At 42.9% G+C, this 13,477-nt stretch overlaps 1 protein-coding gene across 1 annotated transcript in view; it reads right to left on the reverse strand.

Moving 5' to 3' along the window:
- The window catches only part of LOC134356544 (chromodomain Y-like protein 2), a 208,143-nt gene extending 194,988 nt beyond the window's left edge, over positions 1–13,155 (reverse strand). The window contains exon 1 of the mRNA XM_063067507.1: positions 12,859–13,155. Within this exon, the coding sequence (XP_062923577.1) occupies positions 12,859–13,152 (294 nt within the window). The 5' untranslated portion in view covers positions 13,153–13,155. The remainder of the gene's footprint in view (positions 1–12,858) is intronic.
- Positions 13,156–13,477: the final 322 nt, after the last annotated feature.

Consider the following 13,477-nt stretch of genomic DNA (forward strand, 5'->3'; position numbering starts at 1 on the left):
ACATCATATACATCTCGATTAAACTTTCCCTCAGCCTCCTTGGCCCACTGAAAACTTCCCCAGTTTATCCAATACTTTGTAACAGCTACAATTTTCTAGACCTGACAACAACCCTGTGAATCTCCTCTGCACCTTCTCCAATGCAGTCATATCTATCCAGAAATGTAGTGACCAGGGATGTATACAGCCCTCAAACTGTGATCCAGCCACTGTTGGGTACACTTCTAAGATAACCTCTTTGCTTTTAAGCCCTGTGGCTCAGTTAATAAAAGAAAACATCCTGTATGATTTTAACCACCTTAATCACCTGTCCATATTCCCAGAAGCCTTCAAACACAGCTTATACTGCCACCTAGCTTTGTATCATCAGCAAACAAGTGCTTCCAGATATACAGAAAATAAAAACATTTAAGAAGTTAATAAGGATGGAGGGAGTTGAGATTATTTTGGGGAATAAGAGCAAGATATTTCAGCTAGTTCTGTGGTGTCGTTGCGACAACCTTGCACTCAACACGCCAAGGGTTCTGTGGGCTTCAGAAAGAGTAAGATGAAGGAACACAAACCAGTCCTCACAGATGGATCAGAAGTGGAGAGAGTGCCAACATCTCTGAGAACTTAACCTGGGTGCAACATATTGACTCAACTGTAAAGAAGGCAAGACAGCAGCTATGTTTCATTCGGAGTGTGAGGAGATTTGGTTTGTCACCTAAAACACTCAAAAACCTCTACAGATGTACCATGGAGAGCATTCTGACTGGCTGCCTCACCGCCTGGTTTTGGGGAGTGGAGGGAAGCTACTGTACAGGATCGAAGTACCTTGCAGAGAGTTGTAAAATGAGTCAGCTCCATCATGGGTACTAGCCTCCGTAATATCCAAGACATCTTCAAGGAGAGGTGCCAGGAAGGTAATATCCATCATTAAGGACCCCCAACACACCCAGGACATGCCCTCTTCTCAATGTTACCGTCGGAAAGGAGGTACAGAAGCCTGAAGACACAAACAGCTTCTTCCCCTCTGCCATTCAATTTCTAAATGGACATTGAACCTTGAACACTACCTCATTACTTTTATTTATTTACAAATTACTTCTGTTTTGAACTACTTGTTTTAACTTAACTATTTAATATACACATATATAATGACCATAATTCAGTTTTTTAAAATATTTATCATGTATTGCATTGTACCACTGCCACAATGTTACCAAACTTTGTGACCTATGCCGGTGATATTAAACCTGATTCTGATTCATAGAAAGCACAGAATACACAATGGGAATAGCAGAGCACCATAGGTCTGAAGAGACTGAGAACCTCAGAGTTAGTATTAATAAACAAAATACTGAAGATATAGCCCTGACGAGAGGTCTTACCCAAAACATTGAATGATTATTCCCTTCCATAGATGCTGCCTGACCCACTGAGTTCCTCCAGCATTTTGTGTGTGTTCAAACACATGCAAGCCCGACGTAGATTGAGAGACTGCTTCGCCAGAAAAAGCAGGATCTCCCATTTTAATTCCATTTCCCATTTCCATTCCAATATGTCTATCCATGGCCTCCACCACTGTCGCGATGAGACCATACTCAGGTTGGAGGAACAATACCTCATATTCCGTCTGGGTAATCTCCAACTTGTTGGCATGAACATCGATTTCTCGAACTTCTGGTAATGGCCCACACCTCCCTCCTCTTCTTCAACATTCCCCATCCCCTTTACCCTCTCTCACCTTAGCTCCTTGCCCGCCCATCACCTCCCTCTGGTGCTCCTCCCCCCTTTTCTTTCTTCCATGGCCTTCTATCCTCTCCTATTAGACCCTCCCTTTTCCAGCCCTGTATCTCTTTCACCAATCAACTTCCCAGCTCTTTACTTCACCCCTCCCCGACTCCTTTTCACCTATCACCTTGTGTTTCTCTGTCCACATCCCCCCCCCCACCTTTTAACTCTACCCCTCATCTTCTTTTTCTCCAGTCCTGCTGAAGAGTCTCGGCCCAAAACATCAACTGCACTCTTTTCCACAGATGCTGCCTGGCCTCTTGGGTTCCTCCAGCATTTTGTGTGCGTTCCTCTGGATTTCCGGCATCTGCAGAATCTCCTGTGTTACTACAGAAATTAATAGGAATCAATGATACCAAACTCTCAGTACATGATGGCTGGTATCCGTGCATTTTAAGAGGTGACTAGGGGATGGTGCATTTGATAGCAGCCATCCTCCAAAATTCTACAATAGCTCCTCAGATTGGAAAGCAACTCACACAAACCCCATTATTTACAGTCCCATGAAAAAGTATTCAGCCCCCACAACTATTTTCATAATTTACCATCTCATTTTCTAAATTTACAATATACTGTAGGACTTTTTTTTGAGCTAATCTACAAAATATTGTGCATCCTGTGAAATGAAGTGGAAAAATTCTAAAACCTGTCAACTATTTACAAAAAACGTAAAAAACCTAAATTGTGAAGCTGAAAAAGTATTCAACCCCTTTGTAAATACTACGCTAACTTTCCTCAGATGCAATACTGCATCCGACCTTATCTACTCAGCCAATTTGTTGTAGAAAATTGGAGGATCACCCGTTTTGAATGAAATCATAAGTGTAAGCCAAGTGTAATTGAGCGTTATTGTGCAGTCAGCAAAAGATATCACTTCGATTGTTCTCCAGCTCCAAACTGTGAATACCAAAGCATGAATACATGACTTATTCCCTTTGCTTTTACTCTTTAAACATAAAAGACATGCAACACAGAGTACAATGCAGTTAAAGAACAGATGCATGGTGCCTACAAAGAAGAATTAACTCATTGTTACTCCAGATGCAATGCAGCACAAAAACATAATAGAGAAGAATACAATAATAAAAAAGACAATAAATATAACACAAAGGATAGCTTACAGTATATACCCAGGTTGATTGTCTGTCCATAAAGTGACGCCTGGCACAGGAGTGTCTGTGCATAAGATGACTCTGACAGGAAATGATAAAGTAGTGCTGGTGGGGGTCATAGAGCAGTAGGTTAGTCGGTGGAGGAGTTGATCAGCCTGACTGCTTGGGGAAAGTAACTTTTTTAGAGTGGTGGTCCTGGAGTGGATGCGATGTAGCCTCCTCCCAGGTGGGAGTGGGACAAATAAAAATCCACGAACAGGATGGGTGGTACCCCTCATGATATTACTGGCCCTCTCCTGGGACCAGCCGTAAGATTGGGGTTCAATTCCCCCGCTGCCTATAAGATGTTTGTACATTATCCCCATGACTGTGTGGGTTTTGTCCAGACACACCTGCTTCACCCCACATTGCAAAGACATACAGTTAGAGTCAGTGAACTATGGGTATGCTATGTTGGTGATGAAAGCATGGTGACTCTTGCACGATCCTCCATGATTTGATTTGACATAAGCGACACATTTCACAATGTTTTAATGCACACGTGACAAATAAAGCTAATCTCTTATCTGTGCCCCTCATAATTTTATACACTTCTGTAAGGTCACCCCTCATTCTCCCACGTTCAAGGCTTAATTTTATTATCAAAGTATGTGTGCAGAATACAACTCTGAAATTTGACTTCTCCAAATAGACACAGAATACAGAAAACCATACAAGTAGTTGAAAGAAAGAGATCAATCTCCCCCAGCATGAAAAGAAAAACAAACAAAAACCCACAAACCCCAAACACCCCCAACCCCTCTCTCGCACATAAACTAACAGATCACCCAAACCACCATCCCGCCAATCGGCAATAAGAAAGAATGGGCAAGAACACGAAAAAAAACATACAACTGAAGAGGTCAATATGAACTACAGTTACCTTGACCTATAGTCCAATCCGTAAATCTCAGAATTTAGTTAACATTGCCGAGAGCATTGGGACTCAGCGGCCCCTGCAAGGACAGCTCCAAGAGTTGTTACCCTCTCTCCATAACTCATGCGCTCAAGTCCCAGCAACATCCTCACAAATCTCCTCTACACTCTTTCCAGCTTAATGCCAATTTTCCCTTAACAGGGTGACCATAACTGAACACAATATTCCAAATGAGGGCTCAACTAAAGTTTTGTACAACCAATATACTTTGGTAGAAACAAAAGAGATGTAATCAGAATCAGGTTTAATATCACTGGCATTTGTTGAAAATAAGGAGGATAGACAAAGGAGAATCAATTGATGTTGAGTGCTTGGATTTTCAGAAGATCTTTGATATGGTGCCACACATGAGGCTGCTTATCAAGCTACAAGCCCGTGGTATTACAGTAAAGATCCTCGCATGAATAAAGCAGTGGCTGACCAGCAAGAGGCAAAGAGTAACAATGAAGGGAGCCTTTTCTGACTGGCTGCCGGTGTCTAGTGGTGTTCCACAGGCGTCTGTATTGGGACCGATTCTCTTTACGCTATATGTCAATGATTTGGATGATGGAACTGATTGGATTAGATTAGATTAGATCAAAACTGATGGTTTTGATGCAAAGTTTGCAGACAATGTGAAGTTAGCTGGAGGTGCAGGTAGTTTTGAGCAAGTAGAGGCTACAGAAGGACTTAGACAGATGAGGAGAATGGGCAAAGAAACGGCAGATGGAATACAGTGTTGGGAAGTGTATGGTCATGCACTTTGGTAGAAGAAATGAAAGGGTTGACTATTTTCTAAATGGAGAGAAAATACAAAAAACTGAGGTGCAAAGGGACTTGGGAGTCCTTGTGTATTCCCTAAAGGTTAATTTACAGGTTGAATCTGTGGTGAGGAAGGCAAATGCAATTTTAACATTCATTTCAAGAGGACTAGAATATAAAAACAAGGATGTAATGTTGAAACTTGATACAGCACTGGATACATCCTTGCAAAAGGCTTCTAGTTCTGTGAGATTCTTGGGCCATCTTGCATGCACTGCTCTTTTGAGGTCTATCCACAGATTCTCGATGATTTTAGGTCAGGGGACTGTGAGGGCCATGGCAAAACCTTCAGCTTGTGCCTCTTGAGGTAGTCCAGTGTGGATTTTGAGGTGTGTTTAGGATCATTATCCTGTTGTAGAAGCTATCCTCTTTTCATCTTCGGCTTTTTTACAGACTGTGTGATGTTTGTTTCCAGAATTTGCTGGTATTTAATTGAATTCATTTTTCTCTCTACCAATAAATGTTCCTCGTTCCAGTGGCTTCAACACAAGCCCAAAGCATGATCGATCCACCCTTGTGCTTAACAGTTGGAGAGGGGTTCTTTTCATGAAATTCTGCACCCTTTTTTCTCCAAACATACCTTTGCTCATTGCGGCCAAAAGGTTATATTCAAAAGGTTCAAAGGAACATCTAAACAAGCCTGATGCACTTTGGAAAGAAGTTCTGTGGACTGATGAAGTTAAAATAGAACCTTTCTTGCTTAAAATATTAAAGAAATGTGTTATCTTTAACTTTATGCCTTTTGGAAATCAGTTCATCTTTTACTTACTTAGCTATTCACAGTAACAGAAATTTTGACCAGGGGTGCCCAAACTTTTGCATGCCATTGTATATTTAAGACAGAGGTTGACAGATTCTTGATTGTTCAGGACATGAAGGGATACGGAGAGAACACAGAAGATTGGGGCTGAGAGGAAAATTGTATCAGCCATGAAAAAAAGTAGTTTGGTAACGTCCATGGGTTCAATGTCTATTCAGAAACCAGATGACAAAGGGGAAGAAGCAGTTTCTGAATCATTGAGTGTGTGCCTTCAGGCTTCTGTACCTCCATCCTGATGGTAGCAGTAACAAAGAGTCCTGGGTGATGGGGTCCTTAATGATGACATTGCCTTTTTGAGGCATTGCTCCTTGAAGGTGTCCAGGGTACTGTGGAGACTCATGCCCATGATGAAACTGACTAATTTTACAATTCCCTGCAATTTACTTCAAACCTGTGCTGTAGACCCCACCCCCGATGGTGATGCAGCCAGTTAGAATGCTCTCCACGGTACAGCTGTAGAAATTTGCCAGTGTTTTTGGTGACATACCAAATCCCCTCAAACTCTGAATGAAATACACCCGCTGTCTTGCTTTCTTTATGGCTATATTGATATGTTGGGTCCAGGTTAGATCCTCAGAGTCACCCAGCAACTTGAAGTTGCTCACTCTTTCCACCTCTGATCCCTCCATGAGGACTGGTGTAAGGATTGAGACGCAAGAGATAACTTGCAAGAAGTTTACATGCAGGTTTGGCTAGTAATTAGAAAAGCAAAAAGTACGTTGGCCTTTAGAGTAGGAAGCGTTGGCGACAAGAATGGAGTTACCTTGCCAAATTATACAGAACCATGGTGAGATTGCATCTGAAATACTGTCCGGTCTCCCTGTCCAAGGATGGATACATCGTTGCTGCTTAAGTTCTGGCTGCGCTTTAGTCCCACGCTCCCCATATACGAGCACCCAGTTCAGAAGTGGGGTGGGTTTTGAGGAAGATCTCCTAGTGGGCTTGCTCCTGGGCCTGGCCAAGATGGCCATTCACGGGTCCAGGCAGCGGAAAGTGGAAGGTGCTGTCCGGGTCAACTGTCTGCCCCTTTTCCAAGGATACATTCATGCCCGGCTGTCCTTGGAGAGGGAGCACGCGGTTGCAATGGGCACATTGGGGGACTTCCAGGAGCCGTGGGCCCCCAAGGGGTATCAATTGTCTAACAGATGGTAGTAACATTTTAATTTGCCTTGTAAATACAGAATGTTTGTACCTTGTGTATTTATACGTAAATAAACTTCTACAGATATTTTTAAAAGAAAAAGGATGGATTATATTTGCAAGCAAAACACCTCAGGTCAGATCCATTCCAATGATGACAGATTTGTCCCATGATAAGGGATGATGTAGGCGGGGTGTATGCTCTTTAGAGTTTAGAAGAATGAAAGATGATCTTGATGAAACATACAGGAGTGTTCAGGGACTTGAAGGAGTAAATGAAGAGTTAATGTTTCCCCGTTGCCAAAGCCGGGGGTCACAGTCTTAAAGTACATGTTAACCCTCAGCAGAGTGAAAGTTCTTCACTGAGGTTAATGTATCTTTGGAATTCTCAAGAGACAGTGGTAACTCCGTTTATTTAAGACAGAGATCAACTACTTTTTTCGGATTTTAAGGGAATCCACAGATATGGAATTAATGCAAGAGACTAGTACAGAGGTAGGTGATCAGCTGTGATCCGACTGGTGACACAAGCATGAAGTGTAAAATGGTCTACCCCTACTTCTGTTGCTCATGTTCTGTCCTGCTTCATTTGAGGGTAAATGGGCCTGCATGCCAAATTTTCTCCATCCCTCCATACCACTCAATTCCATCCTATTGACTGTGTATTCCCATGTCTCATTGCACTCCCTCCTCTCCCAATACACTACCTCAAACTTCACGAGATGAAGTTCCATTTGCTGCTCACCTGCCCAACCAGCCACACCATCTCTTTCTGCAAACTCCCTTTAAAAAAAAAGCCAAAAGAAAGGGACCAACACTAAGCCTTCAAGAATCCCAATGGTAACAGCTTCCCAGCACTGGAGCACATCGATCACAACAAGCATTTCCTGTCATTGAACACAATTTGCCTTTTTAACCAATCCACCATGCAGGACCTTGTCGACTGCCATGGTGAAATCCATGTAGATTACATCAAAAGCATTGCACACATCAAACTACTTCGAAGTTCAAAAGCTTAAAGTAAGTTTATTATCAAAGTACACAGATGTCACCACATACAACACTGAGTCTCATTTTCTTGTGAGCGTACTCAATAAATCCAGAAACCACAATAGAAACGTTGAAAGGCCACACCAATAGCGCAGACAACCAGTGTGTAAAAGACAACAAACTATGCAAATACAAAAATAAAGAAAAAAATAAGCAATAAATATTGAGAACATGGGATGAAGAGGCCTTGGAAGTGAGTCACTGGGTTGTGTGATCATTTTAATGATGGAGCAAGTGAAGCTGAGCACGTTTTCTCCACTCCTACAAGAGCCTGATGGTTGAGGGGTAGTAACTGTCCTGAACCTGGTGGGGTGAGTCCTGAGGCTCCTGTACCTCCCTGATGGCAGCAGCAAGAAGAGAGCGTGACCTGGCTGGTGGGAATCCCTGATGATGGATCCTGCGATAGCACTTGGTTACCTTAAGGAAATCCAATCAACTTCTTCAGACACCACCTTCCCTTCACAACTCCATGGAAAGTGTCCTTTTGAAACTAAGGTATATAACATCCTAAACTGATTCCACTAATTCGCCTTCCTCTTCAGTTAAGCAGATAGGCTTATTCCTCTTGAGCTTCCTAAATAATCATACAATGTTAGTAGTCCTTCAACTTCTCTGAAAGGCAGGGTCAGCAGAAAGAATAGATGGTCAAGACCTCACAATATCAGCCTTTATTCCTTGTAACAGCCTGGGCTGGACTAAATGGTAAACATCTTATTCTTGCTTTTATCCTGTGTCACCTAGCCAATATTGCACACATTTACTACTTACATACAGTACAACACTGGAGTGGTACAGTACCATAGCAGTTGGTGTAACTCTATTACAGCCCCATTGTCTGTAAAGAGTTTGTACATGCTCCCTGTGACCGTGTGGGTCCGGTTTCCTCCCACATTCCAAAGACATATAGTTCAATAGGTTAGTTGGTCACATGGATGTACTTGAGCAACAAAAGGGCCTGTTTCTATGCTGTATCTCCAAAAAAAAATGTTGTCCCCCTTTTTTCTACTAAATATTCATTACGAACTTGATGCACATTCCTCCCAAGATAAGTGGATCATTCTATTAATTCCTCAGCAACCTTTTGCTCCTCAGCACCTATAAAGCCCAGAATTATCTCTGATATTGTCTGTGAATTAGTGAGTCCATTACTGTCTGGAATTAATTCTCCAACGCCTTCGTGAGAGAGCTGGACCAGTTGCCAATTGGACAGAGATCATGTCATCATTACGAAAAGCAATTAATAGATAACATTTTCCCATGACATCGCCGTAACTTGTTCATATACATGAAGTTCCACTTATTGACCCTGGGATTTCTTCCCGAGCTAGAGACAGCAGAGCTGGGTTGGAAATGTTCATCTGTGACAGAAAGATCCTTTTGGACCTCGAGAGCTTTCTCTTTTCTACCCACAAACTTCATTTGTTTGAACTGTTCGTAAAATCTTTCACATGTCATTCAAATGAATATGCTTGGTCAATGCCTAAATACATTCAAATAGAGAATGGGGATTTTTAAAAATATTATCTTACACTTACAGGTGGCAGGGTGGAGATATTATGTATCTACCAAAGGAGGTGTAGGGGGCTCCTTCCCCAGCCAGCCTGCAGGTCACCCTTGGGCGAGGTGTCGTACCTACTCAGCCTGCCCCAATCAGGGTCATGTGAAGCCATGGGAGCAGCTGGTGCATATCAATAGTGCTGGTTATGTGACCATTGACGCCAGGCAGGCAATCTCTGAAGAGCATTGATAATGGTTGGGGTCACCCGTCTTGTAAAGATATTGCCTAGAAGAAGTCAAGGGCAAACCTCTTCTGTAAAAAAATTTGTCAAGAACAGTCATGATCATGGAAAGACCATGATCGCCCACATTATATATTGTACATAACAAAAGAATGATAGATCAGATGGACAGTGTTTCTCCCCATGGTGGACATTTAAAATGTTAGTTGACATAGGTTTGTGAGAAGAAAGGAAGTTCACAGGAGATGTGTGGAGTTAACTTTGCAAAGAACAATTATGGTCAAAGACCATGATTACCTACTTCCTACAATACGATGATATTTTACACCTATAATGTGTTTTTTAAAATTACGCAAACTTCCTATCCCAGCTTTCTTTCTAAATCAAATCACATAATTTAATATTTCTGAGTTCCAAACTACATTTACAGTTGACATCTTTCGATGGACATCAATACCAATATGAAGGCAAACGGTGCATTGGCCTTCATCAATCATGGGACTGAGTTTAGGAGCTGAGAAGTAATGTCACAGCTATATAGGACCCTGGTCAGACCCCACTTGGAGTACTGTGCTCAGTTCTGGTCACCTCACTACAGGAAGGATGTGGAAACCATAGAAAGGGTGCAAAGGAGATTGCCCGGATTGGGAAGCATGCCTTATGGGAATAGGTTGAGTGAACTCAGCCTTTTCTCCTTGGAGTGGCAGAGGATGAGAGGTGACCTGATAGAGGTGTATAAGATGATGAGAGGCATTGATCGTGTGGATAGTCAGAGGCTTTTTCCCAGGGCTGAAATGGTAGCACGAGAGGGCACAGGTTTAAGGTGCTGGGGAGGTGGTACAGAGGAAATGTCAAGGGTTAGTTTTTTTTTTAGGCAGAGAGTGGTGAGTGCGTGGAATGGGCTGCTGGCAACGGTGGTGGAGGCAGATACGATAGGGTCTTTTAAGAGACTCCTGGATAGGTACGTGGAGCTTAGAAAAATAGAGGACTATGGGTAACCCTAGGTAATTTCTATAGTAAGGACATGTTCGGCACAGCTTTGTGGGTTGAAGGGCCTGTATTGTGCTGTAGGCTTTCTATCTACAACACAACAACAGCACATTGGAAATAAAGTTATCACAGTGAATAATGTTCAGGTAGTTGAAAGTGGATTTTAAAAACTGTGCCAGCTTCAAAAATCAATTTTGAAATTGGTTAAATATTTGGAAGATGTATACTACTTCTAAAATCGTGAACGTGTTTGCAAAAAAATGCGCAATTCTGGGTCCGTTTTGGCACCGATTTCACCCAAATTCATCAATGAGATTTTTGAAAATTCTGCAATTTGATTCCAAGTTCTGCTTGTGGTCAAGGTTTTGTTTTACATAATTTACTTTAATTCCACTTTCATTTATCTGGCTTCATCCTCTTCAAGAGCAGAATAGTATTAGTTTCCAGTCCTGTGCATCAGCCAGGCTAACCCAATGCACGATGACAGCCAGTGCTGTTGCACTGTTGCATGCTTCCACTTTCGATCAGCTTGAAGATGAATCCCGACGTTTTCTGCATTACTTGATCCCAGTAGGATCGTCCTTCCATTCCAGTGTTGAGGAAGTCAAGGCCAAAACAATCTCATACCGTAGACATAGATAACCGAGGCAATGGACTTATTATTGCTCGTTTTCGATTAAGTGCAACAATGCAGTTGGTGACAACCTACCACCAGCTTCGGAGATGCCACGACGAAATTTTCAGAACTGATTCAATTAGCCTACATTTCATTCAGTGAGCAAATCTGAGAACCAACATAAACATGCAATATATCCATGGTTACCAGCCAAAGCTCTGAACAGAAGTCGGCAAACTCTGCTGAAAGTCCTTCCAGTCTTAGTAAAATATAAAACGCAGAATTCTCTCCATGAACTGCAATCCGACAATAAAAAAACGAAACGTTCATGACAAAGAGGAGTTCAATGACTCCTTACGGGTTTCAAATCTTGTAGTCTTCCAAGAGATGCGACACTTTTGCATTTCAGGACAATGTTGCATCTAGGTCGGGAATTGGGTTCCGAAGATCACAATGCTTGTAGAGTCACCTCTTAGCACTATATTGCGTAATCCCAAACGCACAACTTTATATTACAACATGCAATGTACAATCCACCTGTTAGGCGTCCAACCATTATCAGTGTCGCAGCATCAGTTAAACCACGGTTTGAGTTTCCGACTCATGAGGGTAATTTTACCGACGGTAGGGCCACCTTCTCGCCGCATACAAAAATCGACTCCTAACACGTTACTCTCCACCAGCCCAATGCGCGCTCTACTGTTACATTTTCACCCCATGTGTCAAGTAGCACATCTCCACTGCAAGTTTCAGTAGTAATCACACCTTCCCTGGCCCCCCGTCGCTATTTTATGAATCACAACTTTTGAACAAAAAAAAGGCGGATACGTTTGAGCCTCAACGATGTGATGAAGCCAACCGCCCCGCCAATCTCCAGTCCCGAACTATTCACTCTGGAGTTGCGATTACTCAAACGTGCAAAATAACCCCAGGTAACATGCCTCCTATCAGAAGACTGTGAGATTGTTTTGTACGCCAAGTACGCAAGGGAATATGAATAACGACCCATTCCCATCCTTGCCACCCCAAGAAATACACACAAGAAAAATCAAGCCATACTCTATGCAAGTGAATCACTAACATTACTTGCGACTCTACAATGGGTGGGTGGGGGGACCTACATCATTTCCCTTTCGGCCAGTAGACACCACTATTTTTAACGGTACTTTTGGATCGGGTAGCTTCAAAATCATATCACTCATCCAGGCATGTACATAAAGCCACCTTTCAGAACGCTTCTCGGGTCATATGCGTTTCACCAACCAGAATAATTCAAATCATAAATTATACAGCACATATTTACAAATAAAGTGCATCTTCCGCGGCTAAAAACAATAGTAAGAGAACACAGTGCAATATAGGGAGTGATAGTGAGATTTGAAACTCCATGCACTCAGCTTCCTGCATACTGATGCTCACAGAAAAGTCGTCAGCAGTTCTGTCAATAAATTAGTGCGTACACACTTCAGAATTTACTGCTGCTCTCAACAGCCCCTCCCCAGACACCACTTCGCCAACCTCCCGCCCTCCTTCCCTCTCTAGGCTGTGGCTATCGCTACACCTATCTGCCCCTTCGGATACAGCCGCTAACTCACTCTCTTTTTAAGGCCTATCACCATGCAATGCATTTCACAAGAAAGAGAAACCAAGCGACAGCGCTCCCATCCCAAGCTTCTCAATGTTTCTCCCCGTGTGCAAGAGAGGGCGAGAGAGAGGAAGGAAAAATGCAAGCAAGCCTCGGACCAGCTTCGGCTACTTTCTACTCCTTGCCCCCCCCCCATTCTGCTCGAAGAGGTGGGGGTGATCAGCACACAGTAATGATTAATTTAAAACAGCACCTCGTATAGATCTCCTGAAGCCATGACCGCTTCCAGAGGCGGTCGCTGCTTGCTTGCTGGTTGCTTCTGGTGCTGGTGTTGCTGCTGTTGTTTCGGCGGCCGGGTTGCCCGAGTGCTCCTTTGCAGGCTGATATACACACACACACACACACACACACACACATATACACGCACACACACACATACACACATACACACACACACATACAGGGGGGCTCGGTCAATGCGCAGAATCCGCCGCCAGCGTCTCACTCTCGATACACTGTAACAGGAGGAAGTAGCGAAACGCTCCATCCAATCCACCAGCGCCTGACACTTACACGCCCGGCCCCACGTGCGAGAACAAGTAGCGAAATAAAAAAAAGATACATTTCCCCAGCAGTGACTTACCTGGGGAGTCCTTTCCGACACGTCCCGTTAGCACCACTGGACTAAATACGGATTTAATAAAAATTAAAATACACCTTCTGTCACCTTCTATACGAACTGCGAGTATCTTTAAGCGACGTCGTAGCGAAAAAGTACTTTAAAATAGTCACTAAAATGGGATTTGAATGAGTATCTATATTTTAACGCGATTTTCAAATAATTGCTCAATCATGTCTTACGTTGAAGTTTG

Source organism: Mobula hypostoma, chromosome 14, assembly GCF_963921235.1.
Source record: "Mobula hypostoma chromosome 14, sMobHyp1.1, whole genome shotgun sequence".
Taxonomy (NCBI): domain Eukaryota; kingdom Metazoa; phylum Chordata; class Chondrichthyes; order Myliobatiformes; family Myliobatidae; genus Mobula; species Mobula hypostoma.